The sequence below is a fragment of the Triturus cristatus genome, chromosome 10 (assembly GCF_964204655.1).
Source record: "Triturus cristatus chromosome 10, aTriCri1.1, whole genome shotgun sequence".
Taxonomy (NCBI): Eukaryota; Metazoa; Chordata; class Amphibia; order Caudata; family Salamandridae; genus Triturus; species Triturus cristatus.
In genome coordinates this window covers 821978732-822006475 of record NC_140593.1, presented here as the reverse complement: position 1 = coordinate 822006475, position 27744 = coordinate 821978732, and the positions used below count along the sequence as shown (strand labels likewise).

Below are 27744 nucleotides of genomic sequence, written 5' to 3'. Positions count from 1 at the left end.
TCCAAATATTGTTACAACTTTAATAAGTAATTCCAAAACGGTGTTTCTTCATTGATAATATACAAATAATAAGGGTGCTTCTTCTTTATCCACATACACTCCACTAGGAAGCTCAAGATAACTTCTGCAAAAGTCAACTTTAATTCTTCTGTTAAATATCTTCATCTGTACTTGGATACAAGGACAGCAGACACTGAAGCCAGATACTTGTCCCAGGCGGCGTGGGTCTCAGGGGTGAATTCTTCCGGGAAGTGGGAGGCCAGTACAGTCTGGATGGAATGAGACAGCAACTGCCCAAGAACAGAATGATCAATTGTTAGTGATACACAAATTAAGTCTGGACAAAATTGAAATATATTTTTTAAAAACACTGCAAGATACACTTTAGAGAACCCACTCAGCCCCAACCTCAAGAGCGCATTGTCCCTCAAATTCAGTGCCTTCATCGCACAGTTATTCTAAAGATAAGTGCTTTTCACCTCTATCCAGTAAAAAAGTTTTTTTAGTGTGACTGCAACACATTAAAAAAAAAAATCAATTGAGGCGGTGAAAAGTATTTCTGTCTCTGTGCAGCAGTAGGCTGTTGAATAAAGTCTTTCTACTGTCTCTAGTGACGATGCGCAGACCAATGAAGCCGCTGCAGTGTATGCAGGTAGCAGGAGCACCAGAATTCAGAGCTGCCATGTAAGCTGGAGGGCTTTGTGAGCCGGAACCAAGTGGGATCCATGTTCAGATAGGGCAAGAGAGGCAAAGAGGATCTGTCATGAGGAATAAGGCAGGTGCCAGTAGTGGTAGGAAAAGATAAAGCTGAGGCTAGAAAAGTTTCAAAGGAAGTGTGAAAGATCACTCAATTTACTAGGCAGATCTTGTTGGGTGCAGTAGGGTAGGGCCTTAAGAAGACATGAAAAGGAGGCCCCATAAAAATGTTAAAACTGTGTTTTTTATTGTGGTGTTTTGTATTAGAAGGAGTCATACCTTAAAACCCTTCAAAATGCAATTTTCAACAAACTTCATATGTAAGCGAAGGTATTGAAAACACACCTGTATTTTTACAATGAACGTAAATAGCTAGAATTAGCTTAACTTTCTCCTCTCTTAATCAAACTGGTAAATGAATCCCAGTAGACCATCGCTGACAGTCATAGCCAGTGCTTTAAATGGGAAAAAATAAGTGCAGGTACTCATTAAAATGAGCTGCAGGTGTAGTAAAGGGGCGGGGCTAAAGGCCAGACATGATGATACTTAACGACTTCTATATTAGTTGCAGCACATACCAAAACACATGAGAAATGTGTTGATATAAACAAAGCAAGTTAACTTATTACAGAAAATGAAAGAGAAATTCAATAATATGGTAACAAATAGTTGCACCTTTTTAATGTCATACTGTTAATTGCTGTTTGGCACAATACTATATATTTTTGAGCGTGCAAGTAGGAAGAAACTGAAAATACCCCCACTTCAAACAAAAGATCTTATGGCACCATGTAAATGAAGCAAACAATCATGACCCTCCCCAGAAGAAATCTCTTGTCTCTTCCATCGATCTATCCATTCATCCGTTCATCCTACCATTTACCTGCTGATATCCACCATTTACCCTTTACATTCTATTGTCTATTCGGTCTTTCATCAATCATTCAGTTTTTCACCATTCCGTCTATCCACCCTTCATATCCAAACCTATCCATCCATCTCCAAACCTATTCATTCATCCTTTCACTCATCTATCTCTTTATCCACCTTTTCCCTCATCCATCATTCCATTCGCTCATCCAGCCATCAACCCTTTCACTCTTTTATTCCATCCACCTTTTCATTCCATCCACCCTTTCACTCAATCCTTCCTTTCACTCATCCATCATCCACCCTTTCATTCATCCATCCAATCTTTCACTTATCCACCCATCATCCGCCCTTTTAGCCAATCATCCACCCTCTTTCACCCATGCATGCTTTCACTCATCCATCCATCTATTCATCCATCCATCCATCCACCCTTGCTCACTCATCCATCCAGTCACTCACTCACCCACCCACCAACCCTTTTTTTCGTTATTTATGAATCTTTATCGCCGAGCAGACATGTACACAAAAAGTGCCACCCATTTTCTTTAAAATACCTCCTGAGTGTCTTGATTCTCTCTCTTCCTCTCACTATTTTCTTACAAAAACAGGCATATAAATGCAGGCAAACACACAAACATAGCAGACACACAAGGGCAGAGATTACATGAGCACCAGTTAGATTACAGAAAGTCACATTAATTTTAGTTTTAGGCCTAGGACAATTAAGTCATTTGCTCATAATTACAGGATGTTGAGCAGAAGCTGGGACTCAAACCTATTTTCATAGTTCCTTGTTAGGCAGCTCTGACCAGCCCTAACATTACATCCTCTCAATTTTCCTATCTGGGAAAGATGCCTCACAGCCTATGCAAACATAAACCCCCACCAAGGCCTGAAAGACACTGGAGCGAAGGTGCTAACAACAGGCACACAGCAAGGCCAATTCACTTACTCTCCCCCTTTCCCAGCAAACTATAGCTTCAGGGCGCTAGCCTGGACAGGGAGCAGGGAAGAAAAGCAGAGAGACCCTTAGGCACAATCCCATCACCCAATGTCCCCCTTCCCAATCTGATGCTGTGTAGCGTGTAATACCCCCCTCTTCGCAGACTTGTGCTGAGAGGTGCATTCATCTCGGGTGTCACGCTGTAATTAGATTTGTGGGATAGGGTATAGGCTCAGAGTCCCACACCTACAGTGTGATTGACTGGGCGGGGTCTTCACTTTTATTCACAGAGGGCCGCAGGGCATTCACAACCCTAAACAGCCCTTAAGTGATACTAATGAGCCGCTGCTGGATTGCTCAGCAGCGGCTCCATTCAGAGACATACACTGCCCCTCCCTCCATTCTGCCTTCTCTTTTTCGGCAGCAGCTGAGCAGAGCACTTTGTGCGCAGCACAGTATCCAGTGCCATCCAAACTGCACTGCCTGACTTTCCCCTGAGTACCGGTACTGTCCTTGGCAAAGGAAAAGTTCCGGTACTCAAAGGGAGAAAAATAAAAAGTGGCGGTACTCCGTGCCGGTGAGTACCGGCCCATTTAGAGCACTGGTCATAGCTCAGCCAGGAGTGGAAGAGGGATTTAAAGTGGTTGTATGTCAGAATTTGGTCTAAAGAAATATGAACTCTGCTCAGCAGGACTCCTAATCACACACATCCCCAGGGCCGGACTTAGGGTAGAGGGCACTGGGAATTTCCGTGCAGGCTGCTTTTGTGACAGGGGACCGGTTTTGCAGCAGTGCTGAAATATCGTCCCCTATATCAAAAGCGGGAGTGGTGCATTTCGCTAACACCCCCCTCCCTCCTCCCCCCTCACAGAGCCGGTCGGGCAGCAATCGCCAGGGCCGGTTGCTGTTCCCAGTCCGACCCTGCACATCCCACCCATACAGAACCAGATCAGGAGGATGGGCTTTCTCTTACATCGCTCGTGAGTCGTGGAAGGACCTCTGACTCCACATCAGAGCCTCCTCCTCTCTTCTTGGATCCTAGAAGAAGCTGAAGACCTTTTCAAATAACAACCTGCCGTAGGCAGGGCTCGGCACACACAGCTGATCAGTGACAGGATTCTCTTGTGGGTAATAGTGTACTTTCCAAATGGAGTTAACATCATTAGACATAAAAGTCATGTCGTAAATATTGTTCAGAACAATATTGCCCCAGTTAGTGTACTATTATTAACCCCAGTAGGATGATAACTTTCTAAACGATCTTTAGTACATAATATCTATGTCAGATGAAATTCTGACAAGAATATTCTAGTTCCAAACTTTGCAGTACACGGATATTTTATGTAATTTTTAGAACATGGGCCAGATATACTAAACAATTTTGCAGGGGCGGCTGGTGACATTTGAAATTAGTGGGGCGTAAAGGTTTGGGATGAGTGGCTGTTGGTGTGCTCGCACAGTGAGCAAGCCCGACCGTCATAAGGTAGAACCCCCCCAATTTTGGGGGGTAAAAATAGTGTGCAAATGGTGCATTGTCGAGGATATTTGAGATACCAAGAAGGCTAATACAGCTATTGTGAAAGTGTGGTTATGGCAACAATAAAGAGATTCCGTATAATTACGCAGGTAGCTACTTATTCAGTATAACCACAGAACTTCATATCAGACTTTGAGATAACAAGCCTGAGTACCTCACATATTTCTTTATTTGTTGATCTACATGCGCAAATTATATCTACTGATGGTTGGTCTTTGCTTGGACCAGCACAGGCAAGCTAAAAACTCAATGCAAAGTTTCCAGAATAATGGCGAGTCATAAGAAGTCAGACAATTGTTACTATTTATTGGCACCAGCTCACAAAACTCATTTTCACGTCAGATTGGTGAGGTCTGATAACTATCTCCTAAATATATAACATAAAATGGACCAATAATGTTCGGTATTGCTGTTTGTTTTCCTCTTTATCATCTATTGATTCTTTAACCAAAACCATCACATGCACAATCTAATTAGTCAACAAGTAACCTGTTCCTTCCGAAAAATATTATAATTGTACCATGTTTATACATGAAATACAATTAAAACATGTGTGTAGGGATGATGGAAGATGCACGGAGAGACGACTGGGGAACCACTAAGAGGGCCCCTCACAACATGGCACTCAAACTTTTAACAGTGCTCCCTCGGATTGTGTGCTATGGTGGCAGAAATATATAGTGTACGCACCCGCAACCAGTGCAACTAATTCACACTGTGCAGTTTCCACACGGATTTTACACTGGACAGCACATGGGGACTCATTATTTCAACACGGACTTTGCCGCAAGCAGCATGTGGCGACTCATTATTTCAACACGGATTTTACACTGGGCTCGCGAGTGGCGACTCATTATTTCAACAGGAAGAGGAGCCCACATGTGGCGACTCAATATTTCAAAACGGATGCTGCATGGGCCCACACGTGGAGACTCAATATTTCAACAGGGCTTCTGCACTGGGCTCGCGTGTGGCGTGTAATTATTTCAACTAGGGTGCTGCACGTGGTGAAATGATACTACACTGCACGGCGCCATGTACAGAGCCACGCATTTAGACATTCGTGCGGGACCTGTGTCCACTATAGGGGCCCGTTAGGTCAACACAAAGGCAGCGCCAAGGATGCTTTGTTTAAGGGGACATGTTGTAGCAGAACCATCTCCATTTGAAGAGGTCCCCGGGCAGGCGCCCTTTAAACAAACGCACATATACACGCCGGTCCTGGCATGCAGGTGTGTGGCACATGACGTGCCAACCTCCCGCATGTGTGAGGATGGTTTGAAAAACCTAATAATATAACGTGTAACGTTCATAAAAGAGGAGCAGGCCATTCGCCTTGATTATAATCACACTGTGGCAGTGAGCCCGGTCGGACTTGTTGGGATAAACAGAGGTGCACGTCTTTCTTATTGTGGTGCCAAAAAACCTCACGGTGAGTCCGAGCAAGGGCTCGGCCACGGCCCAGCGACCATTTATCATGCACCTCGAGAATACCGAATATACTGTCTTTAACGGCGTATGTAGGCGCTATAAAGTCACTAAACGGCTGCACCTAGCGCGTTAGAAATCTTTATTAAATTAATACATATATTTATATGGAGTGCTGCACAGCATGACACTCAAAAATGCATTACACAATTATTACAGCAATACTGGGGCCAGGGAGTATGCAGTAATTACTAAAATACCTAGATGAATACGTTTTGTAAGCGATTCCTACGTATCTATTTTCAAGTCCATCTGCAGTTGTATTTTTGCTTTAAATGTCACACTCCTCAGTATTCGCTTTTGTCCTGGAAACTATCCGTTAAATCTGGAGTGCACTTAAATCTTGCTATCTCTATAACTCCTCCAGTTGCGGCTCGGGGGGGGGGGGGAGGGGGGTATGTGTCACGCGGGGGGTATCGTGCAGGGGGGCGGTAAAATAAAATTTAAAAAATCCTCCATCCTACCTGAGGTCCTGAGCACGTCCGTGCCGCCTCGGGTCCGTCCGTCGGCGCCTACAGCCCCTCTCAGGCTCTCAGCCAATTCTGGCACTGCCAGCAGCGCCAGGATTGGCTTAGGGTACGGTTACTGCTCGCCCGCCTGCCCATTAGGAGACCGAGGTTTGAGCCTTTGCTCAACCCTCGGTCTCCTAATGGGCATGCGCCAGCCAGAGCAGACACAAGTGCGCATGACTAGGCACGGAGCGAAAATTCGCTCACCTTCCCCAATCATGCGCACGTGTGCTGCTGCCTGTTGCCCCTGCCTGGTCTGTCTGACAATCATGTCAGTCAACATGACGTCGGACCGCCCACCTGGGCGGTCCGACGTCATGCTGACTGACATGATTGTCAGTTCTCCTCTTTGAACTTAAGTAAACTGATTCAGTTTACTTAAGTTCAAAGACGCCGACGCTGCGGGCGATGCTGCGGGCGGGGGGGCTACACCCCAACGCCCTAATGGACGCACCGCGCCTGCAATTTTGTGATAGCAAAGCTAAGATTCGAAAATCACAGGCTTTGCAACCGAAAAATGGTTACGTTTTAGCAAATCATAAAATGGGCTTAGCGACCCACAACAAATTGCAATTGGAAGGCAGCATGAAAGCAGTGGCGTCTGGTGACATTTGAAATTAGTGTGGCGCAAACTTTGTGGATGAGTGTTACGTCATGACTAGCTCAGGTGTTTGCCCCCTTCAACAAGCTTTCCTGTAAACCGATTCTTGCTGTGTGGCCTGGTAGCAGATTTCCTCCAGTTGTTAGCTTGACACAGTCACATGCCCGCCTTTCTTCATCCCTGGAGCATTTCATTACCGTTCCATTGACGAGGAGGTGTTGGGTTGACCAATTAGCTTGTCAGTTCGAGCCCAGGGAGGTTGTGTAAATCCCAGAATGCCGGGGACCACAGGCTTGAGAAGTCAGAAATACAAGCAGTCAGTTTGGACTTTCTACCACCTGTTGCTCTGCAACATGTGCAGAGTGTGTTATCTTCTTTGCTGCTATATGCCTTGGATGTCAACTGTCATAGATACCTAAAGGACACCTGCGATCCGTGCAGGTAACAGCGGTGTGGCTGGGTAAAGGGGAGTTTCGAGGGACAATGATGAGGGAAAATTAAATAAATAATTAATTTTCCCTCTGCATCGTCCCTCGAAATCCACCCTTACCAGGCCCCACCGCTGTTACCTGCACTCACCGTGGCATTTAAAGCTGAGGAATATTTAATTTCAGTGTAGGAATCAGTATTTCCCCAGTTGTTATGCTGCCCTACTTTATTTATTCTTTTGCAGATTTATATAACGCGAACGCGACATGAAGGTATTGTAGCGCTGAACATAAGCACTTGTCGTAAGAGTCATAAAGGTCCCTTGATGCTTGAATACCAATGAAATCACGGCTTTACTGAGGAAAAACAAAAGGCCACGCAGAAGGTGAGGCGCTTTGAATAGTCGTCGCCTCATTGATAAACAGTTTGCAGCCAAATCTGCCCCTGTTAATTATCTTTCAAATGCCCTCATTAATCAATTCGAGGAGGGACTCTGACGGGAGGCCTAACGCGGCTTTCATACCTTTCATCCACTCACCTAGCTGCCTCCCCAAACCGTGGCCTGTAAAGCTGTGCTAAGGCTGCTAGCTGCAGCGCACACCTGGCTTTGGTGGGAGGGACAGTGCTTTAAATGGGCCGGTACTCACCGGTACTGAGTACCGGCACTTCTTAGTTTTATCACTCTGAGTACCGGCACTGCTCTACCGCTGAGGAGAGTACCGGTACTCATGAAGCGCTGGAGCTGGCGGCCTGTCTCTGACAGCCAAGGCACTTTTGTAGGCCTGAGCCAGCCCCTGCTGAACTATTCAGCTTGGGCTCATTTGCATACCGTCGGGGTGTTCACCATCATGCTGTGTTGCAAACACGAGGCAGCCTGGTGACAACGCTATTCCAGAAAGCCGTGGGAGGTAACCAGGTTAAAATGGCTTTAATTCCACCTGATTCGTTTGTCTGCTTGCCTGTGATTTGTTTTGTGTGAGCGAAATACGAGAGAAAGGGGGAGAGAATAGAGACACTCTTGGAAGGTATATTAAAGGAAATGTGTGGAATGCTTGTGTATGCACGTCTGCTTGTTTATTTCTGGGTCATTCAGAATATATGGTATTGTGCTTAAGGGTGGGCGACAATTTCCGTTCCGCTCATGGAAATTGTGAAAATTCGAAATTTTCGCGTTCCGTGCGGAACACGAAAATGTCGAAAACTTCCGCGATCCACGAGGGAACGGAAATTGCCGCCTAGGCAGGTGTGCTTTCTCCCCGAGTACTCCAGTTGAGTAGAGGTATTGCACAAAACGGTGGCATCTTCTTGGGTAAATATGCAGGGCAGGATTCATTCTGGCACGATGCTCCTGTCACAAAAATTAAACCTCAACAGGAAGCACTTGCAGATATAAATAAAGCAGGTGCCCGAGTTGAAGCTCAAATTCAGTAACGCACTGTAATCAGCACAAAACATTTGTGAGCACGGTCGAGGCTAGGCAGGTGTGCTGTCTCCCCATATCTACCGTCAACAATTTGCTGTCATCCTTGATGGAGCTCTGTGCATCCATGAGTTTCTCGAGCGCAATCCCCGTGTAGTTCCTGACACCAGGAGGTTCTGTCTCCTTATCTGCTGCTCTGATCTGTCTCTGGCCCTTTATAAACAAGAGGCACGTGAACTGCATGGAAGCCCCTCCTGTTTGGCCCCACACCCCCACCCCAGCGGTGTGCATCGTCTTCCCGCCCTTTCCCCCACTATGATGGACAGCTCACTCGAAGGACCCAGGTGCCGGTTGGCGCGGTGGCAACGTTACAGACACACATGGTCGCTGTAGACAACTCTTCTGGCCCTTTACGCAGCTGTAGTGTAGGAAAAGCACATACATTTACCCAACGAGGTAGCACTTACTGATTAGCCAGTAGAAAGTACTCCAGTTGAGTAGAGATATTGCACAAAACGGTGGATCTTCTTGGGTAAATATGCAGGGCAGGATTCATTCTGGTACGATGCTCCTGTCACAAAAATTAAACCCCAACAGGAAGCACTTGTATTTGACCTTCCACTCGGGCGCCTGCTTTATTTATAATCTGTAAGTCTTACAGATATGAATAAAGCAGGTGCCCGAGTTGAAGGTAAAATTCAGTAACGCATTAATCAGGACACAAAAATCTACGCGATCACGCGAAATTTCGCGTGATCGCAGAGATTTTTTGCCGTTTTGCGATATTTCGCAAAAGGCACTTTCGCAAATTCCGCCCACCCTTAATTGTGCTAAGCAACAGCAATTAACAGGAGTGATGTTGCAAATATTACAAAACAAGGAAATGTTTAAATATCACCACGTTTGTCTTTAGTTGTGTAATGAGTAAACAAATATTCTTTATTTATTGAAAGACATTCCTCATGTGTGCTGCAAGTAGTATATGAGTCAAGAAGCATGTCTTCCCCTAAGCCCCGCCCCAAGCCCGGCCCACTCACCACATTTGAATGAGTACCTGCACTTTTCCCCCCCCATTTAAAGCACTGGGGACGGGTCGACCAACTCAGAGGTATGATCTGTCCCCGAAGGCCAATTTAGCAGTTATTTAATGATTCATGGCTTGATGTTGGGAAGATGGAATGCTCCACACGATAGCGTACAGAAACAAATTAAAATATTTTCCCCCTTTTTTGCATACGGTAGCTGCACTCTAGTGTATTAAGCTGCAACCAAACCAGGTACACAGGCTGAATAAGCGCCAGAAGCTAGTTAACGGCGCGACTTTGCACAGAATGATTGCAAATCTTTTCACCTACTGATAGGTCACTGACTGCAAGACCACTTTTAATTGTTCCCTTAAGAGAAGGCTCCATGGCTGCTATCCCATTGTGTTGCTATGCGAATTGGAGCGCATGCCGCCTCATAAATTATATATTAATAAATGTAAAGTTACTTTACATTACACAACCTCAGATTCATTATTTTTCAGTGTGCTAATTTTAACATAAAATACCTTTTTCAGACTGAATACATGGCAACTCTTTGTGATTTTGACACGGTGGCCAACGGCTTAGTTTGGGTCCCACTTTTGTTTCTCAGTCTCTGAGTCTGGAAGAAAATTGCGGTCACTGCTAAACTCCAACGTGGACCACCTGCCTGTGTCTCCTGAGCCAATCCGGATGATGGTTCCTTGCTGGAAACAGCACCAGGATTGGCTAGAGCAGACAAAGCCAGTACTCCTCAGGAGACCAAGGGGTTGCAGCTGCAATCCCGCCCCCCGCCTCACCAACTATGTATATAGGAGATGCCTTAAGTGCACATGTCAGGTTGGACGTAGAAGGGCACCTGTCCAACCCGGCATGCGCACTTTACTTTAAGCCAAGTCTGCTTTGAAGCCCCCCCCCCCATGCCCGGCACTCTCACTCATCGTGATTAACAGCAACACCTGCCCTGAATGAAAATATCGCAGGCGCCTGGCCGTGAAAAAAAACAACCTAAACTATATCAACTTTAGAATGATTTACTATTACTACTGAAGCCAAGGGGTCAACAAATGAAGGGGGGGCAATGCTCCAGCACCTAATAGGGCAGCCGCCCCTGCATGAAAGGAACTTTCTCTCCAAGGGGCTGATTACGATGTCGTTAGGAAAGCATTCCCACTGAATCGGGTTAGGAATGCTTTCCAAATGATTTGTATTCTGGGAGTCCTACCGACCAATTAGGATGTGTCCGGATTCTTACGGACTCAGTTCAGTCGTACTCCCATTGACCTTAATAGGCGCCTGTGTGCCGAACTAGAACACAGGCTCCCATTGGAAAAAGGAGCGGGTGGGGAAAACCTTGCACCCTGTGGCGGGCACCCTATGGTGCCTGCCACACTGTGCTTGGTTGGGAAGGGGGGTCCCTTGGGTACAGCCACTGGCCCCATCCGGTGGCCTACAGGTGAAGGGGGGCCTGACCGATTCCCCCAGCCATTTTGTCTCAGTCAAACCGATTCAGAACGGCTGTCCGAATTGGTCATCATACTCGCTCGTTCGGAAACTGTCTCTATTGGGCTGTTTGGTTCGGCTCCAAATGACTTGGGCTGCCTGACTCCTGTTCTGAATCGATTTGGACAGCCCAGATAGCTTACTTGTATTGTACTCGGCTATCCGGAAAGGTGACCAATTAGGTAGGAAACAAGGGATCCGAATCGGATTCCACAATACCATATCCCATCCGGAGCCCTTCCAAACGACATTGTAATCGGCATCCAAATTGTGATTTGTACTGATATGTTTCAATGATACGCCACCACAATTTTGGTCAAAAACCTTGACAAATTACCAATGACTCAAAAGAGGTGGTAACTAATTCACAAAGAGGAATCGGTCTTCTTGCAAACCTTTCCCTTTGTGGCTCTTATTGGCACCTGAGACAACCTGGTGTCCTTGAAAGTTTGCCAAATGGGAAATGTTTATTTTTTTAACGCAGCTGCTTCAAAAATACAATCTCATTTGGAAATCCAAATATAGGGAAGGTTGTCTGTTGTGCCTTGCTTATGTTTGTAGCCAATCACCGGTGGGGAGTGCCAAATTATGGGCTGCCTAAATAAATTCATTAGGCAGGTCATTCTGCAACCACCTGAGAATAGTGATTTTGCAAACCAATCTAATACTACATAAGTTGGTTGCAAGATATTAGTCCTTCACAAAAAGTCAGCGAATAAAATGAGACCACTTTTTGCAAATAAACTCCTAGCACATTTGGGGCCTTATTAAGGTAAAAGCGCATTTTCATTGTTTGTGCCGGGCGCACCTTTAAAAAGGTGCGCCGGGAGCAAAACAGTTACATTGAGCGCTATTATCACGAATGCGCTGCTCGCAGGGCAGCCCCAAACTCGTACTGCCCTGGGGGCAGTGCATTCCTGTGAAAAACGGAGCGGCTGCTTTACAGCTGCTCCGCGTTTCACTGTGCAGGAGGCAAACTGTCTGCACTTTTGAGGGAGATTAGAGATCCCCTTGCAGGCGGGTGCTGTCTGTGACTGCACCCGCCTGCAAGGGGATGTCTGGGGGGCCCATGGGATCCCCTTTACCTCCTGCAGAGGGCCGCTCTCAGGAGGCGCACGGACAGTGCACCACCTTGAGGTGGCGCACTGTCAGTGCACCTTCTGAGGGCTTCTTTGCCTCTGCGCCCGCATCAGTAATAAGGTGCAGGCGCAGAGGCAAAGGGATTTCCTCATTTGCATGGGACATTCCCCCATGGAAATGAGGGAACGCCCCCTGGAAGATAGCACTGGCAGTTTATGTGCACCAGCGCTATTGGTATTACAGAAGAGGCCCGACAAGTGTCTCCGGCTCCTTCTGTAATACCAAAGTGCTCCGGAGGCGAGCAAAGCGGGTGCAAACGCCTGTTGCACCCCTGGGGCATTTACTGTAAAACGGCCTCTGGCCTTTAGATTATCATGCAATCAATATGCCTTGTCTTCTAATAAATCCCTCACCACTCACTCCTTACCTTTTTTAATTGCCCGAGATCATGATTGTCCATCTTTGGAAACCCAGAAGCCATCTTTTGAATGGGTATCCTTTTCCCATTTTTCTGAATCTGCCTTGTGCTAAGAACAGAAGACAACTGCGACCTTATTCTACTGTCCTTTTTAGGTTTACTTTCTGAATCTATATTACAAGTTAGAGCAGCATTACAAAGTACTTCTCTGAAAGGAGGAGCAGGTTGGGTATGTAAAGATGAGATCAGTGATAAAACAGTGTGCATAATAGTAAAAAGAATCTTTTACATTAGCTCAAGCCGGTGTGCATCTTGAATATCGACCCAATAAAATTGATGGGACACGATACCGAGGGCAAAACGTTGATGAAAAAAATATTGACAAGGAAGTAATTCTAGATTTTCTATATGTAACTCCACACATATGTACCTATATGGTACATATTTCTTCAAGGTATATAGATGTGAGGTTAATAATAGTAAATCTATACTTTCCTGTATGTGCTTACATTTTGATATTTTATCCCTCAATATCCTGATTCCGATATTCTTTTATCACGACACCCCCGCGCCGCACGGCCACCAGCTGTTGTGTGTGCAACTCGCCCCGCTGCTGCCCGCAGCCTCGCTGAGCCTGCCTCGCCGATCCCGCCCCCGCCGTATTTGCGTGTACTGTTGATTATATTTTGTCTCCTATTTGTTTTTCCTGCATCTTGTTAATCTTGTTTTTGCTTCCCTTTTGCTGTTCTTGCTTTTTTGTTATTGCCTGTGCTGTTGTACTGTCTCTCTGCCCCCCTGTGCCTGCCCGCCCCGCTCCCCGCTTCCCGCCGCCGTGCTAGCGGCCACGCCCCCTTTTCCTTCTGTGCCCTCCCCGCTCCCGCCTCCCAGCTGCTCATCCCTCCCTCCCACTTGGCCATATATGGCGACCGCGCGGCGCAGGTGAGTGTGACCTGCTCTTAGGACACCCCCGCGCCGCACGGCCACCAGCTGTTGTGTGTGCAACTCGCCCCGCTGCTGCCCGCAGCCTCGCTGAGCCTGCCTCGCCGATCCCGCCCCCCGCCGTATTTGCGTGTACTGTTGATTATATTTTGTCTCCTTTTTGTTTTTCCTGCATCTTGTTAATCTTGTTTTTGCTTTCCTTTTGCTGTTCTTGCTTTTTTGTTATTGCCTGTGCTGTTGTACTGTGTCTCTGCCCCCCTGTGCCTGCCCGCCCCGCTCCCCGCTTCCCGCCGCCGTGCTAGCGGCCACGCCCCCTTTTCCTTCTGTGCCCTCCCCGCTCCCGCCTCCCAGCTGCTCCTCCCTCCCTCCCACTTCGCCATATATGGCGACCGCGCGGACGCGCAGCGGTCACGCGCAGCGGGCGTGCCGATTGTGCGCCAAAGGCGCGCCAAAGGCAAGCCCGTCTGCGCCCGTCCGTGCCTGGACCGCGCCCAGTGCCAGGACCCCTGGCCCCCACCGACACAAGACGACCCAACAGACCTACGACGCCGCCGCCCTCAACGCGCTCAATGCCGGCCGGAACCCCGCCTGCTGCCGGGCCGCCCCGAAACGCTTCCACGGACCCTTCACCTGCACAACCTGCAAGTTCACCTGCCTCCGAACATGCACCGCGCGCCCGCCAAGCCAAACCCCAGCAGCGACCTCAAGTGCATCCTGCTCAACACCCGCTCAGTCCACAGACACGCCGTCGAACTCTGGAACCTACTCGACACAACATCACCAGACGTCGCGTTCCTCACTGAAACATGGATGAACGCCTCCTCAGCCCCCGACATCGCCATCCCGGATGGATACAAGATCATCAGGAGGGACCGCATCAACCAGACTGGGGGAGGCATCGCCATCGTCCACAAAAACACCATCCGCATCACGACCGACGCCGACGACACCTACACTGCCGCCGAACACCTCCACTTCCAGATTCACACCGACCCAAAGACGACCCTCAGAGGCACCCTCATCTACAGACCCCCGGGACCACGCACACAATTCAGCGAAGACATCACGGACTTCATCAGCCCACATGCCCTCCCCTCCGCCGACTACATCCTCCTAGGTGACCTCAACTTCCACCTGGAGAACAACAAGGACCGCAACACCGTCACCCTGCTTGACAACCTCGCCAACCTCGGACTCAAGCAACTGGTCAACACCCCCACCCACTACGCCGGCCACACGCTAGATCCCGTATTCTCATCCAGCAAGCACATCGCCTTCAGCCACTCCACCGGACTTCACTGGACAGACCACAGCTGCGTCCACTTCAGCTTCAGAAAAACCACCACCCACCACCACCCGCAGCAGGTTCCTCACAGAAGCTGGAGCAAGATCACCGCCGACCAACTCACCACCTCCCTCAGCCAGAACCCACCTGCCAGCACAGCGGACCCCAATGAAGCAGCCCGCAACTTCATGCAGTGGCTGACCGCCTGCGCCAACGACCTCGCACCACTGAAGAACCCTCCCAGCAAACCCAGAAGCAAGAAGGCCCCCTGGTTCACCGACGAACTCAAGGACTCCAAGAAGACCTGCCGCACCCTCGAGAAAGCCTGGCTCCTCGACCAGACCACTGACAACATGACCGCCCTCAAACACGCCACCCGCAAGCACCACCAGCTCATCCGCGCCACCAAGAAGAAATCACTGAAGGATCGACTGGACAACGCCCGCGACAGCAAGGAACTCTTCAGCATCGTCAAGGAGTTCTCCAACCCCAGCACCGGCAACAACGACATCACCCCATCACAAGATCTCTGCGACTCCCTCGCCTCGTTCTTCCACCGCAAGATTGCCGACATCCACAACAGCTTCGGCGCACCATTCTCGCACCCAACCGTCGAACCAACGCACCCCACCACCACCCTCCGCACCTGGACCGCAGTAACCACCGAAGACACAGCCCGCACGATGAACACCATCCACTCCGGATCTCCGACTGACCCCTGCCCCCTCCACGTCTTCAACAAGGCCGACTCCATCATCGCACCCCAACTCCGTGATGTCATCAACACCTCCTTCGACACCGCCACCTTCCCGGAGAGCTGGAAGCATGCCGAGCTCAGCGCCCTACTGAAGAAACCAACAGCGGACCCCACCGACCTCAAAAACTTCCGCCCCATCTCGCTCCTCCCTTTTCCTGCCAAAGTCATCGAGAAGATCGCCAACAGACAGCTCGCCGCCTTCCTCGAGACGAATGGATCCCTCGACCCCTCACAGTTCGGTTTCAGAGCCAACCACAGCACCGAGACCGCCCTCATCGCAGCCTCCGACGACATCCGAGCCCTTCTCAACAACGGGGAAACAGCGGCACTCATCCTCCTGGACCTCTCCGCCGCGTTCGACACTGTCTGCCACCGCACCCTAGTCCAACGCCTCAGCAACACCGGCATCCAAGAGAAGGCATTGAAGTGGATCATCTCGTTCCTCGCTGGAAGAACACAGAGAGTCCGCCTCCCCCCATTTCATTCCGAGGCCACCGAAGTCATCTGCGGCGTCCCGCAAGGATCATCACTCAGCCCCACCCTCTTCAACGTCTACATGAGACCTCTCGCAACCATCGCACGCCAACACAACCTCAACATCATCTCCTACGCTGATGACACCCAGCTGATCCTCTCCCTCACCAGAGACCTCGACACCGCCAGAACCAGCCTCCACGAAGGGATGAAAGACGTCGCCGAGTGGATGAAGGACAGCCGCTTGAAACTGAACTCAGACAAGACGGAAGTCCTCATCCTTGGACCATCACCCTCTGCCTGGGACGACTCCTGGTGGCCCCCAGCCCTGGGCACCGCCCCCAAGCCGACAGACCACGCACGCAACCTGGGCTTCATCCTGGAATCCTCCCTCTCGATGACCAGACAAGTCAACGCCGTCTCCTCCTCATGCTTTCACACCCTCCGCATGCTCCGCAAGATCTTCCGATGGATCCCGATCGAAACCAGGAAGACGGTCACCCAGGCCCTCGTCACCAGCCGGCTGGACTACGGAAACACCCTCTACGCTGGAACCACAGCCAAGCTACAGAAAAGACTACAACGCATCCAGAACGCCTCCGCCCGACTCATCCTGAACATCCCTCGACGCAGCCACGTCTCCGGCCACCTGAGGAACCTGCACTGGCTCCCCGTCAACAAGAGGATCACGTTCAGGCTCCTCACCCACGCACACAAGTCTCTCCACAACCTGGGCCCCAAGTACCTCAACCACCGCCTGACCTTCCACACGCCCACCTGCCAGCTACGGTCCGCTAGCCTCGCCCTCGCCGCCGTACCACGCATCCGAAGAGCCACCGCCGGAGGCAGATCCTTCTCCTACCTGGCGGCCAAGACATGGAACTCCCTCCCCATCCACCTTCGGCTGACCCAAGACCACCTCGCCTTCAGGAGACAACTCAAGACCTGGCTGTTCGAGCAGTAGCGGCCCCCTTCCCCCTAGCGCCTTGAGACCCTTCCGGGTGAGTAGCGCACTATACAAGTGCTATGATTGATTGATTGATTGATTGATATTCTGGGGATCAATGTTCAGTAATACAATTGCTTAAGCCTATTGGGTCTGATCTTCAAAGTGTTTACTCACCTACAATAAAGTGAGGTGAGCAAATACCTAATTTACAAGCGTGAATCCATACTTTGGGTTTCCCAAAACATTAAACTCAGAAATACATTTCCTCGCACATAATTTTGCACCGATGTGAGAAAATCTGCCCCAATGGGCGGTTGTGGGTGTTCCAGGCAGGCCACGCATTGTAAGGGCATCGAATTCCCAGAAACTAATTGGTTTGTGAATATTTACAAACTATTGTAAGACACGTTCCTTCCTTGATGTAGCTGGAGATTTACTCCTGAAAAGGGAAACAATAGATCCCTATTGCATAATAGGAGTTATCTGGAACTAAATTGGTGGGGACCTAGGAGTAGAGTAATAATAATTAACCTTGGAGAAAAAAAGTTGGGAAGTGCATTTATGCATGTGCAAATGTACACGAACTAAATTTGCAAAAAGTATCAGCAGTTACAGAACTGTTCGAATTGTTTAGGAACCCCAAAAAGCCAGAAGTTTACTCCAAATGTGTGCGGAAGTCCAAAAAAGTAGTTTCCTTGTTTTTTTTATGTTGTTTTCTGTGGTGTGCCATTAAGCATGATTTATCCAATGCAGGAATTTATGTTGTTGACCTTACCCTTCCGGGAGTTTATCTAAAATATTGCTCTCAATTTACAGTGCCCAGGGAAGCATACAGGCCATTTAATTTAATAACAAAAGCTTTGTTCCCTAAGTAGAGCAGGTATGTGGTATTTCATTGATACAGTGCGAGTTGCTGACCAAAGAAGTTACTGTAATGGACCTCATTTAGGGGTCGCCAGGGGTTGCAGCTGCGACCCCTACCTTGTCTCTGGCAACCATTGGCACAGCCTTTGTGACCCCTGGCCGCAGAGATGGCAAAATCAGTGCCAGGTAAACAGTGACAGCTCGCCCTTATAGATGTCAGTTGGGGCTGCACTCTCTTTGTATTCTGTTAATTGTTTTGTTACACTCATAATAAATAATGTATTTACATATATATATATACACATACTCACACACACTCATATATATTACCTACTGGCGGTCGCCAGTAGGTAGTTATAGTTAGGACCACGTTTCCATAGGAAATCCGCAACATTCTATTTTGAATAACTTTGGCGCCGGTCGACGAATCCTCGCGAATTTTTCAAAATAGGTGGGGCGCTACGCTCCGCTCCTACCCTGAAAGTCTCGGGGGGATTCGTCAAGCGGGGGCTGAGATAAAAGGGGGGTCCCAAAACGCGTTTTTCCCATGCATTTTTCCATAGGACCTTTAGACAGGGCTACAGCCCGAACGGCTGAACAGAATTACTAGACATTTGGCAGAGAGGTAGTCCTCAGGTCAAGGAAGTGCCTTTTGTAGGTTTGGTGTAAATCTGTTCAGTAGATTCTGAGAAAATAGCCTTTAAATCAATATATATATCTGAGCCAGCTTACGGTGCCCTTACGGTACGCTTACCGTACGCGTACGGTGGCGTGCGCGAGCGCGATTCTGATTGGCTCTTAGATCTTAGTAAACATTCGAATCGGCCGAAACCAGGAAGCGGCGGCCGCCATTTTCTCTCTCGCACTGAGAGTGATTTCTAAAATATAAAGCCCAAAAACATGTAAAGGGGCTGTTTAGACAGCTCCCACACACATAGCCATGTTGAGGGAGTCCCCAAAGATCCCCCAAGGCCAAAAACGGAATTTTTATTTTTTCGGTAATTTCGCCGATTACGCTTACCGTACGCGTACGGTAAAAAATTAAAAAAAAAAAAAAATTATCCACACTCTCTCCACCCCGTGTGCAATTGGTGCCCGCAGGGCGCCAATTCTGCATGGCTTATTAGCGATGAGATAAACTAAAATATTTTTTAAAAAAATAATTTAAAAAAAAATTATCCACACTCTCTCCACCCCGTGTGCAAATGGTGCCCGAAGGGCACCATTTGTGCATGGCTTATAAAATATACGAAAAATTAAAATATTACCTTTCAAAACGAAGTGCATCATATGTCCTCCATGTGCGCACGGTGCGCGAAGCGCATCGTGCGTACATGGCCCATCTAGCGTAACGTGGGCACGCGGTGCGCGTAGCGCACCGTGTGCCCACCGTGTGTGCACGGAACTAACTGCGTAAAGTGGGCGCGCGGTGCGCAAAGCGCACCGCGTTCGCGCACCGTGCGCGCACGGAACGAACTGCGTTAAGTGGGCGCGCACGCCACGAATGGCGTAAAGTAACTTAGCATTTAAAAAAACGTACAAATTCACTGAAAAAACCATAGGTTTCACACACGTTATAGTTAGGAATTAGCATTTAAAAAACCTTGCAAATTCACTGAAAAAACCATAGGTTTCACACATGTTATAGTTAGCGGAAATTTTAATGATAAAAAACCAATGAAATTCCCCCGTTATAGTTAGTGCAGGCAACTATAACTCACGCGACCGCAATCTTCTGCTGATGACATATGTGTCTTTATGAAAAAAAAATATTTGTAATATATGTATAGCTAAAATTTAATGGAAGAAGACATGGGCAAATAAGTGTCTAAATACAGTATTAGCATCAGCAGAGGATTGCGGTCGCGTGAGTTATAGTTGCCTGCACTAACTATAACGGGGGAATTTCATTGGTTTTTTATCATTAAAATTTCCGCTAACTATAACATGTGTGAAACCTATGGTTTTTTCAGTGAATATATATATATATACACACACATACATATATGCACACACACATCTATAATATATTTTCACTATTAGTGTAATAAAAATGGAGTAATTAGCTGAAATATGACCCTCAAGCAGCTGAGATAAAAAAATCCTGTTAAATGTATGTTGTGTGTTCATGTGAGAGTGTGCGTGTAAGTGTGAATGTGTGTGTCAGTAGCAGCTGCTACCGGACAGGAGTGGTGGGCAGGGAGGGTGGGGGGGAACAAAAAAGATTAAAAAATAAAAGTAAAACACTTTCCTGGAATCGCTCCAGGCTGCCGCCTCTACCCGATCCTCTTTGTCTTCCTCGAGTCCGGCAGCAGGAAGCACCCAGCCTCCCACGCTCCCCACAGCCAATCACAATGCTACAATGCAGTGTTGTGATTGGTTGGGCACTGTGGTTCAGTGCTCAGCCAGGGAATGGGAGGCTGTCCATGTTCTCCTCCCAGGCTGTAGCCTGGGTGGAGAACATGCAAAGTGTGCATGACACTTTGGTCAGCCCAAGAGGACCGGCCAAAGCGTCATGTGCACTTACAGAGTGTGCTCACCACTCCTCCCACTGCAGTGCTCTGGCCTCATGGAGCCAAATTCCGCTCCAGCTTGAGCCACTGCAGTAGGAAAAATAAAATGATAATAACTGCTCGGAGAACAGTAGGGCGACCCTCCGCTGCCTTAGTGGAGGAGCCGCCTATGATTTGTGTGTGAGTGAAAGTTAAGGTCAAAGGACTTGTAATGTCACCTCTGCTACCCCTGGCATTTTGATTTTGGTGAATTGACGTGCATGGTTACTCTGGGTGCAAAAAACAATACCTGCTTGTCCCCTTTAAAAATATTTACACTTTATTCGCAAAATTCTTTGGAGAACTCTGCAATGTCTGCCACAGAATTATAAAAACCTTATCTTACCTTGAAGTTTCCTGGGTCGACTCTCAGGTTGTAGGCGTGCAGGTCGCTGAGCTTAGACAGGGCATACTCAAAGTTATCCAGGTGATTAGCCGCTTCTCCAATGGCGCCCAGGACCTTGGCTCCATGTCTTCGAAGATCAGCAGAGCCATGTTGGACATCAAAATGGCGGAAGTATGTTCTGCTCTGAGGATGGCTCTTAAACAGCCTAAAAAAAAATTGTGTTGGCTTTAGTAGCAGTGCTGAGAGCCCAAATAAAAATACGTACATAGCTTCGATGACACATGTACAATGTTGAAGGACATTCAAGTTACGTTTTAAGGGTGGGGTTATTGGTTCGATGAAGGCATAATCCAGGGAACTGTTTTCTCCAGAAAACTAAATTCTGATAGGTATATATTTGCTGATGATGGTTTTAAATATTTTTTCCCATGAAAATCCCATTTCTCTTTAGGCAGAGCTTCATTTAACATATAGTGCCTCGTCCCAAGATATTTTGCAGGAGATCACTACAACTTACACCACCAACTGTTGCTGCTAGAACTGCCATATACTATTACCAATGCTACCTAATACCACACTCCTGCCAATGGGACAATTGAGGCTATTCCAGGACACTCAAAGCTGTAAGAATTGCCTGAACACACTAGTATTAATAATATTTCTAATATATATGGAATTGTTAAAACTTTGAGGATGTGGTCTGTTTAAAACTATACAGACAGCGTCACCGTGTGGTGGACTGTCACAAATATGAGTCGATGCTGAGCAGCAACAAACACAGGCACAAATTAAGCACTGGCTCCAGCTGGTTATAATTTGGTACTGAATCCTTTTGCAAATATTTAATCTCCCTAGTTATATGCCATTTAAAAAAAAATCTGGAGAAGAGAGCTGTATAGTTTTAAGAGCAAATATAATGCTGTTTCAAGTTCCCTTCAATGGCAAATAATACCTAATGTACCACAAGAGAAATTCAGTATAGATCATGGAAAATTCTTCCCTTAATATTTAGCTGCATTGGCACTGAATTTTGATGTTGTGTTTAGTTACATATGAAACAATGGGACATGTATGCAATATTTTGAACTAGGGCAGCACCGTAAGGCTTCTAGCTGCTCGGCTTTATGTGGGATGGAAAAACTGGGGGGGGGGGGGTTGGTCTCTCAAAGGGGTGTGGCCAATGTAATTAAGGGCGTGGCTTAAAAACACATAAGCTAAAAATCTGTGCTTAGCATAGTGTGCCGCCCAACTTGTATTTTGCTGTTTCTGTCATTGCATCCAGATATATGATACAACAAGTAACATCATACCGACAACAATGCAGGACTAATGGCTTTGTCAATGGTTGTTAGTTGCATAAGATAAATAAGCAGCAACTATGGCTTGTATATAATATTGAAAAAGCTTCCACTTAAATCCATGGTGACACCATGACAATGTTGTTGCTCCTGCGTTTCAAAAAGCGAAGGGAAATCCAGAGAGAAAATGACTCTCTTTAAAGGATTTCCCTTCCCCTACAACGTCATGCCGTAACTTCTCCACTAGTGAGAAGTGAGCAGTGAGCATGCGCACATGATGTGCCTGCTGTCACTGGAGTCCGGTAAAAAAATGGACCGCCTGTGCCAGGGCACAAAACAGAGCTCGATAGCGACCCGTTTCGAGGCCCCTTTAAAAAAAGTGCCGGTGCTCAGCCCCGGTGAGACCCGGCCCACTTGAAGCCCTGGCCCTATGTCAAATGAAAAGAACAGGAATGTGCCATATCTACGAGATACACAAAGAAAAAGTGAGTGCAGGAATAACTTGTAAACAGTATTTCTTATTACAAACACACCAAAATTGGCTGAAAAGCCATCTAAATTAATTATGGCAACAAATATCTAAAAAAAACTAATTAATCCACACATTTCCAAACCTAGTCGTTGGTGTTGTTTCATTTTCCTAGCGTATGTATAGTGTATGCATTTTATAATATACCATTTTTTTTAACAAACAATACTGAATATATATAAATCAACATTTTCCATAAAACACAAACAAAATTGTGGTGACTCTTGGGCTTTCCTGGAGATACTTTTACGTCAAAACGTACATGTGCGGTGTTGGTTCATTCTTCCTCCATACTAGTTTGCAATCCAACCACCAGCTAATGTATGGGGACCACAGGCTTTTTTAAGACTTTCTAATTTGATACCTCAACCTAAGATAATTGATTCCTTATTCCATCACAGAAGGAGACAAAACACACTGGCTTCAGACAACCCCCAGCAAATGCAGGCCAAAGGCAAAGAAACAGACACAGGCTCAGAGTTATAATTTGGGGGCATCACCTGCTGAAGCTCTCTGTGCCCTTTGCCTGTTCCACCATCCTCTTCTCTTTGCTCCAGAAATCTGGGCAGGAAGGGGCTATGGGAGAATGGTACCCACACTCTTTGCAAGGCCTCAGTGGCTTTAGATGTTAGATTGGGAGATGGGCCTCATGGGGGTGGGCACCTCTCTAAAGGATCTGCTCTGCCTCTGGCAGTGGGTAGCGTGGTGCCCCATTTGAAATGTTATAGTATTTGATAGATCCAGACACTTCTTGATGAGGGGTCCATCTCTGGATACTGTAGAGTAACAGGGTTGCCATGGACACTGGCGCAAGCAAGGAAAATGGCACTAATGATGGGGGACTAAGTACAGCAAATATCAGGGGTCGATGAGACCCTCACGCCTCTGGGCCACTGCACATGTTGGACCAATGGTAGCTCCGCCCATCTAGATACACTCCACACTTTTTCTTAGGGGCACATGTAGACCTCACCTTGACTCTCTCATTTCATTGCCAAGCAAACATATCTGTATTTAGAACAAAAAATGCCTTTAATTGGTCAGAATTCTGAGTAGGAGGTAATTATCCACCCCTGAAATCTTCCCCTGACATATTTATTAAGGAAAAAAAAGGTCTCGCGTGGGCGGGGCAGTTGGAAAATAAACAAAACGTGCAGAAGTTGGTGAAGTAAAAAGAGATTCCACCAATTACGCCTCAATCAACCCCCCCCACCCCCACCACCACCCAGAAAACTGCGTATAAAAGGCAGGTGTTGCTCTTCGTAAATACTCCACCCTGAGGTAACAATACGACAGTATATAGTAAACCTCGTCCGCGCATCTCAGAAATGGGGACCTACGTTTTTCTCATATAGTGTGAATGACGAGCAGGGGTGTCTGACGATAAAGCACCCTTTTCCCTGTGGTAGGGCCCTTCTCACAGTCTAAAATCATCTATTTTTTGCACTTTTCAAAACGAATAGATGAATGGTATAATAAATAAATATTATCAAGAATTTTGTCATAACTTTATCTGGAGACACAGCTGCCCCACATCTGGTTTGAGTCCCCCTTGTATTTCTCTTTCCCTTGTACACGTGGGGTTTTGTAGGCGACGCAGCAAGCTGGAAGGATCACACATTGATGAAACCGCAGGAACAAGGCGGTCTCCCCTGCACACCAGACAAGGAGAACTGTAAAGTGCTTTTAGGTATACCTCATATAGAGTTTGTGTAAGAAATGTCGGCCACAGACCAAGTGTTGTGAGTTTTACACCACCCAGATGTCAGACGCCAGCATTTTGGACATCAGAGCCATCCCTGAAGACAAAATGTCGCCATTATCTACTAAAATAATAACTTCTCAGTTAATTTGGGAAAACTTTGATTTTGCTCATTATGTGTTTTTTTCAATGCATTCCACCAAAGCCCTGATTCTGACTTGGTTGCTGTTTTCTGACCCCTGCACATATCCCTGTTTGCAGAGCAGCGGAATTCACGGTTTGGTGGTATTTACCACATACATTATTACTGGGTGCACTAAATACCTGTCTCGTCATTAAATGTTCATCAGGTCAAACCTGACCCAATTTAATAGCACCACAATTCACATGTTACTCTCCAAAAACTGAGCATAGGCGCTATGTATTGTACTCAATAGATTCTGAACTCCTCGTGGTCTTGTATTATATCAGGTGTGATCAATATTAACACCTATACCTCCTCCCTCCGAGACACTCAGACCCTCATTGCGAGTTCAGGGTTAAATTCCGATCCCTAGGTATCACACCCTCTTAGGTTTCCAATTATAAAATCAGACAACTCAAATCTGCCAACATTTATGGTTGAAAATGTATGGTATTGGCCAGTACATGCGGATTTTGGTGTGATAAGCACCAAAATCCGTATGTTATTCCTCAAAAACCTGTAATCAGGTGATATTTATTGCACCTTATACATTCTGACTCTCTGGAGTTGGATTTTATCAGATGCAATAAATATCACAACATTTACGGCCGTAGTGAGGACCTGAGAATCAGGGCTCGAGTTTATCATTGTTTTCACCCAGACAGTTGGCCTCATTCTATGTGCATCACAAGTCCCTTTAGTAACGTTTAAACACAAACAGTAGTGAAGACTCAGCGTGTTACCCAGGCCCGGCTCCAGGAACTTTTATTTGGGTGAGCCAAGGGTGCATTCGGGTGGGCCACTACAGGCCCGATTTGTCGCTTATATGTCTAGCCAGTCCTGCTTCCGGGGCCTCCTTTATCTCTTCTTAGTCTTACAAGGCCCAGTAAAACGCACTCTTTTCCAAATCTCTTTCTAAATGTTATCACTCTCAAAAAGTGTTTTTTTTTCCATGTAATGTCCCTTTGATGGGAAGAGGAGATTTCTAAGGTGGGAGTATCAGGCAAGTGTCACTACTCATGCTCCCTCCGTGCGAGCCTTCGGGGAGAATCCCTCTTCATTACTACCTCCACCTGACCCCAGACTCTGCAGCGCGCTCCCTTACAGGCTTGATTATGCACTTTAAAATATGTTTCACAGTTTTCCTAATCACCCGACTGTTACTTAAATATACGAAAACAGAAAGGCTGTGACAGGGCTGGCTTCAGTGCTGGTGCAAAAGTCTTTTTTTGGGCCCTAACAATGACCTCTTTATCCGTAGATACCTTTACTACCATCCTCCACCAGTGTCCTTCATCCAGGGGCACCCCCAACCCCCCAGGGGGCCCTGTCATGCATTTTACCAGGGCTGGTTTTGGTTCCCAGTCCGGCCCTGCAGGTGATAAATCTTTACAGCCGCCGTTGAATTGGGGGGGGGAGGGGGGGGGGGGGGTTCGGCCGAGCACTTTGACAGGGCCGGTTTTGGTTCCCAGTCCGGCCTTGCATTCATCTCTCCGCAGCCCCTCCCCCTCATGACCTCCTCCTCAGACTCCATCACTGCCACCCTCCACCAGTGCCCCTCATTGCTCCGTAGCCCCCTATCCCATGACCTTCTCCTCGCTTCCCTCACTGCCACCCTCCACTAGTGACGCTCATCTCTCTGTAGTTCCCCCCACCCCATAACCGCCTCCTCGGATTCCCTCACTGCCACCCTCAACCAGTGCCCCTCATCTCTCCGTTGCCCCTCTCTCATATGCATTCCATTTGTTGTATTGCACTACTCATATCAACGTAGGCTGTTACCTCTCCAAAGCCTCTGCTCCCAGGCTCTCCAGGTCGCCAGACACCTTTGACCAGAGGGAGAGCACCGCGGCCTTCTCGGCGTCGCTCAGCGTCATCCTTGGCACTGACTGTTGGGCGCGAGACCAAGTCCAGGCGGAAACTGCGAGCAAGTCAGTGCGTGTAGTTGGCCTGGCCCCAGTTTTAAAGATGGAATGGAGGCAGAATGCGAGCGATAGGTGCCTCTGCTGGTTGGTGGTTGGTGGCTGGTGCCAGGCCCACCCAGGGTCCTAATCTTATCTGGCCTGGAACAACCCTTGCCACGGGAGGGGTCTCCACGTCACGGCGTCTTCACCAGCTTTTTATCTCGACGCACAGGCATTTCATAGAACATTTGTGTGTGGGTGCGTATGTGCTCACAATATCGGGTTTTCACGAATGTTTTAGGAATTTGAGGATATTCAAATTCCAAAAAGTCTCTTCACAGCCAGCGTTTCTGTAACAATGCAACCTGGCGGGCAAATAAACAGCAGGTTTCTACAGTCCACTGGAAACCACATGCCAACCCGATTACAAGTCAGGTAGAACGAAATTAATGTATGGTTGGTTGCGTGCTTTAATTTAACTTCGCTGAATTTTTATTGGGTAGGGTTACTTTTCTTCACCAGAATTCACCGGATGTGGGAGAACCTGCCTCGATTTTTCAGTCCGGAAATATCGCATGCAATTTTGCCTCCAGCAATAGTTTTCATGCTGCTTCTTTTCGTAACTGAAGGGAGGATTCAAAGCCTCACCCTACAAAAAAAACACGCCCCCTTCTCTCCTCTAGTTCCCCTGTCCCCTCCTTCACCCTTTCTCCCATTCAAGGGCAGCTGTAAAGATTTATCACCTGCAGGGCCGGACTGGGAACCAAAACCGGCCCTGTTAAAGTGCAAGGGGTGTGGGGGGGGGCTGTTGGGGGTGCCACCAAGCTCTTTGCCAGGGCCGGTTTTCGGCCGATTCTGTTACAGGGCTAGGGTGACCAACAGGCATGGGTACAAATTCAGGACAGTGAGTGTAAAAAATCAGGACAAAGGGTCAAAATTCAGGACAAAAATTCAGGACAGGAGGTCAAAATTCAGGACAAAGGGTACGTTTTACAGACACATCAAAAGAGATTGCGCAATAGTATAGAAGTAAGTAAATAGACAAACACTTAAATACAAGTGAAAATTAGTTTGTATTGGGCTGAGACGATTGTGAACTTCATGGTTTTTCAGTATGCGTGCAGCTTGAAGCGAATGTACAGGTCTCTTTGTGGAAACAAAACCGCCCCCACCCCACCTTTCCAGCTCGCAGGGAAACGCCCAATGCCCGGTCCGGCCAGTCGGCCCATGCTACCACACTCCGATGGTGCCCCTCATCTTCAAATAGACCCTCCGTCATGTGTATTTAATTTATTTTATAGTGCTACTCTCATTCGACGTATGTACGGCAGGGTGTCAGAGTGAGTTACATCACACACATTATATAGAGACAGACTCATATAAATGTGAAAGTCAATGTATAGGAAATGTTGCTTAAGATAATGAGGCTTGCAATGTGT

General features: G+C 47.5%; 1 protein-coding gene across 1 annotated transcript; it reads right to left on the bottom strand.

Moving 5' to 3' along the window:
* On the bottom strand, positions 1 to 26399 carry LOC146790085 (hemoglobin subunit alpha-3-like). The gene is made up of 3 exons (XM_085630166.1): positions 26184 to 26399; positions 20689 to 20893; positions 1 to 290 (listed from the first exon to the last, which is right to left on the bottom strand). The coding sequence occupies exons 1-3, from the start codon at positions 26276 to 26278 to the stop codon at positions 162 to 164; spliced, it is 429 nt and encodes a 142-aa protein (XP_085486292.1). The 5' UTR covers positions 26279 to 26399; the 3' UTR covers positions 1 to 161.
* Positions 26400 to 27744: the final 1345 nt, after the last annotated feature.

Coding starts and splice junctions, on each gene's coding strand:
- LOC146790085 (XM_085630166.1), bottom strand. CDS start 26,278: ATGACGCTGAGCGACGCCGAGAAGGCCGCGGTGCTCTCCCTCTGGTCA. Junction 20,894..26,183: donor GGAGCAGAGGCTTTGGAGAG/GTAACAGCCTAC, acceptor ATTTTTTTTTAG/GCTGTTTAAGAGCCATCCTC. Junction 291..20,688: donor TCGACCCAGGAAACTTCAAG/GTAAGATAAGGT, acceptor GTTCTTGGGCAG/TTGCTGTCTCATTCCATCCA.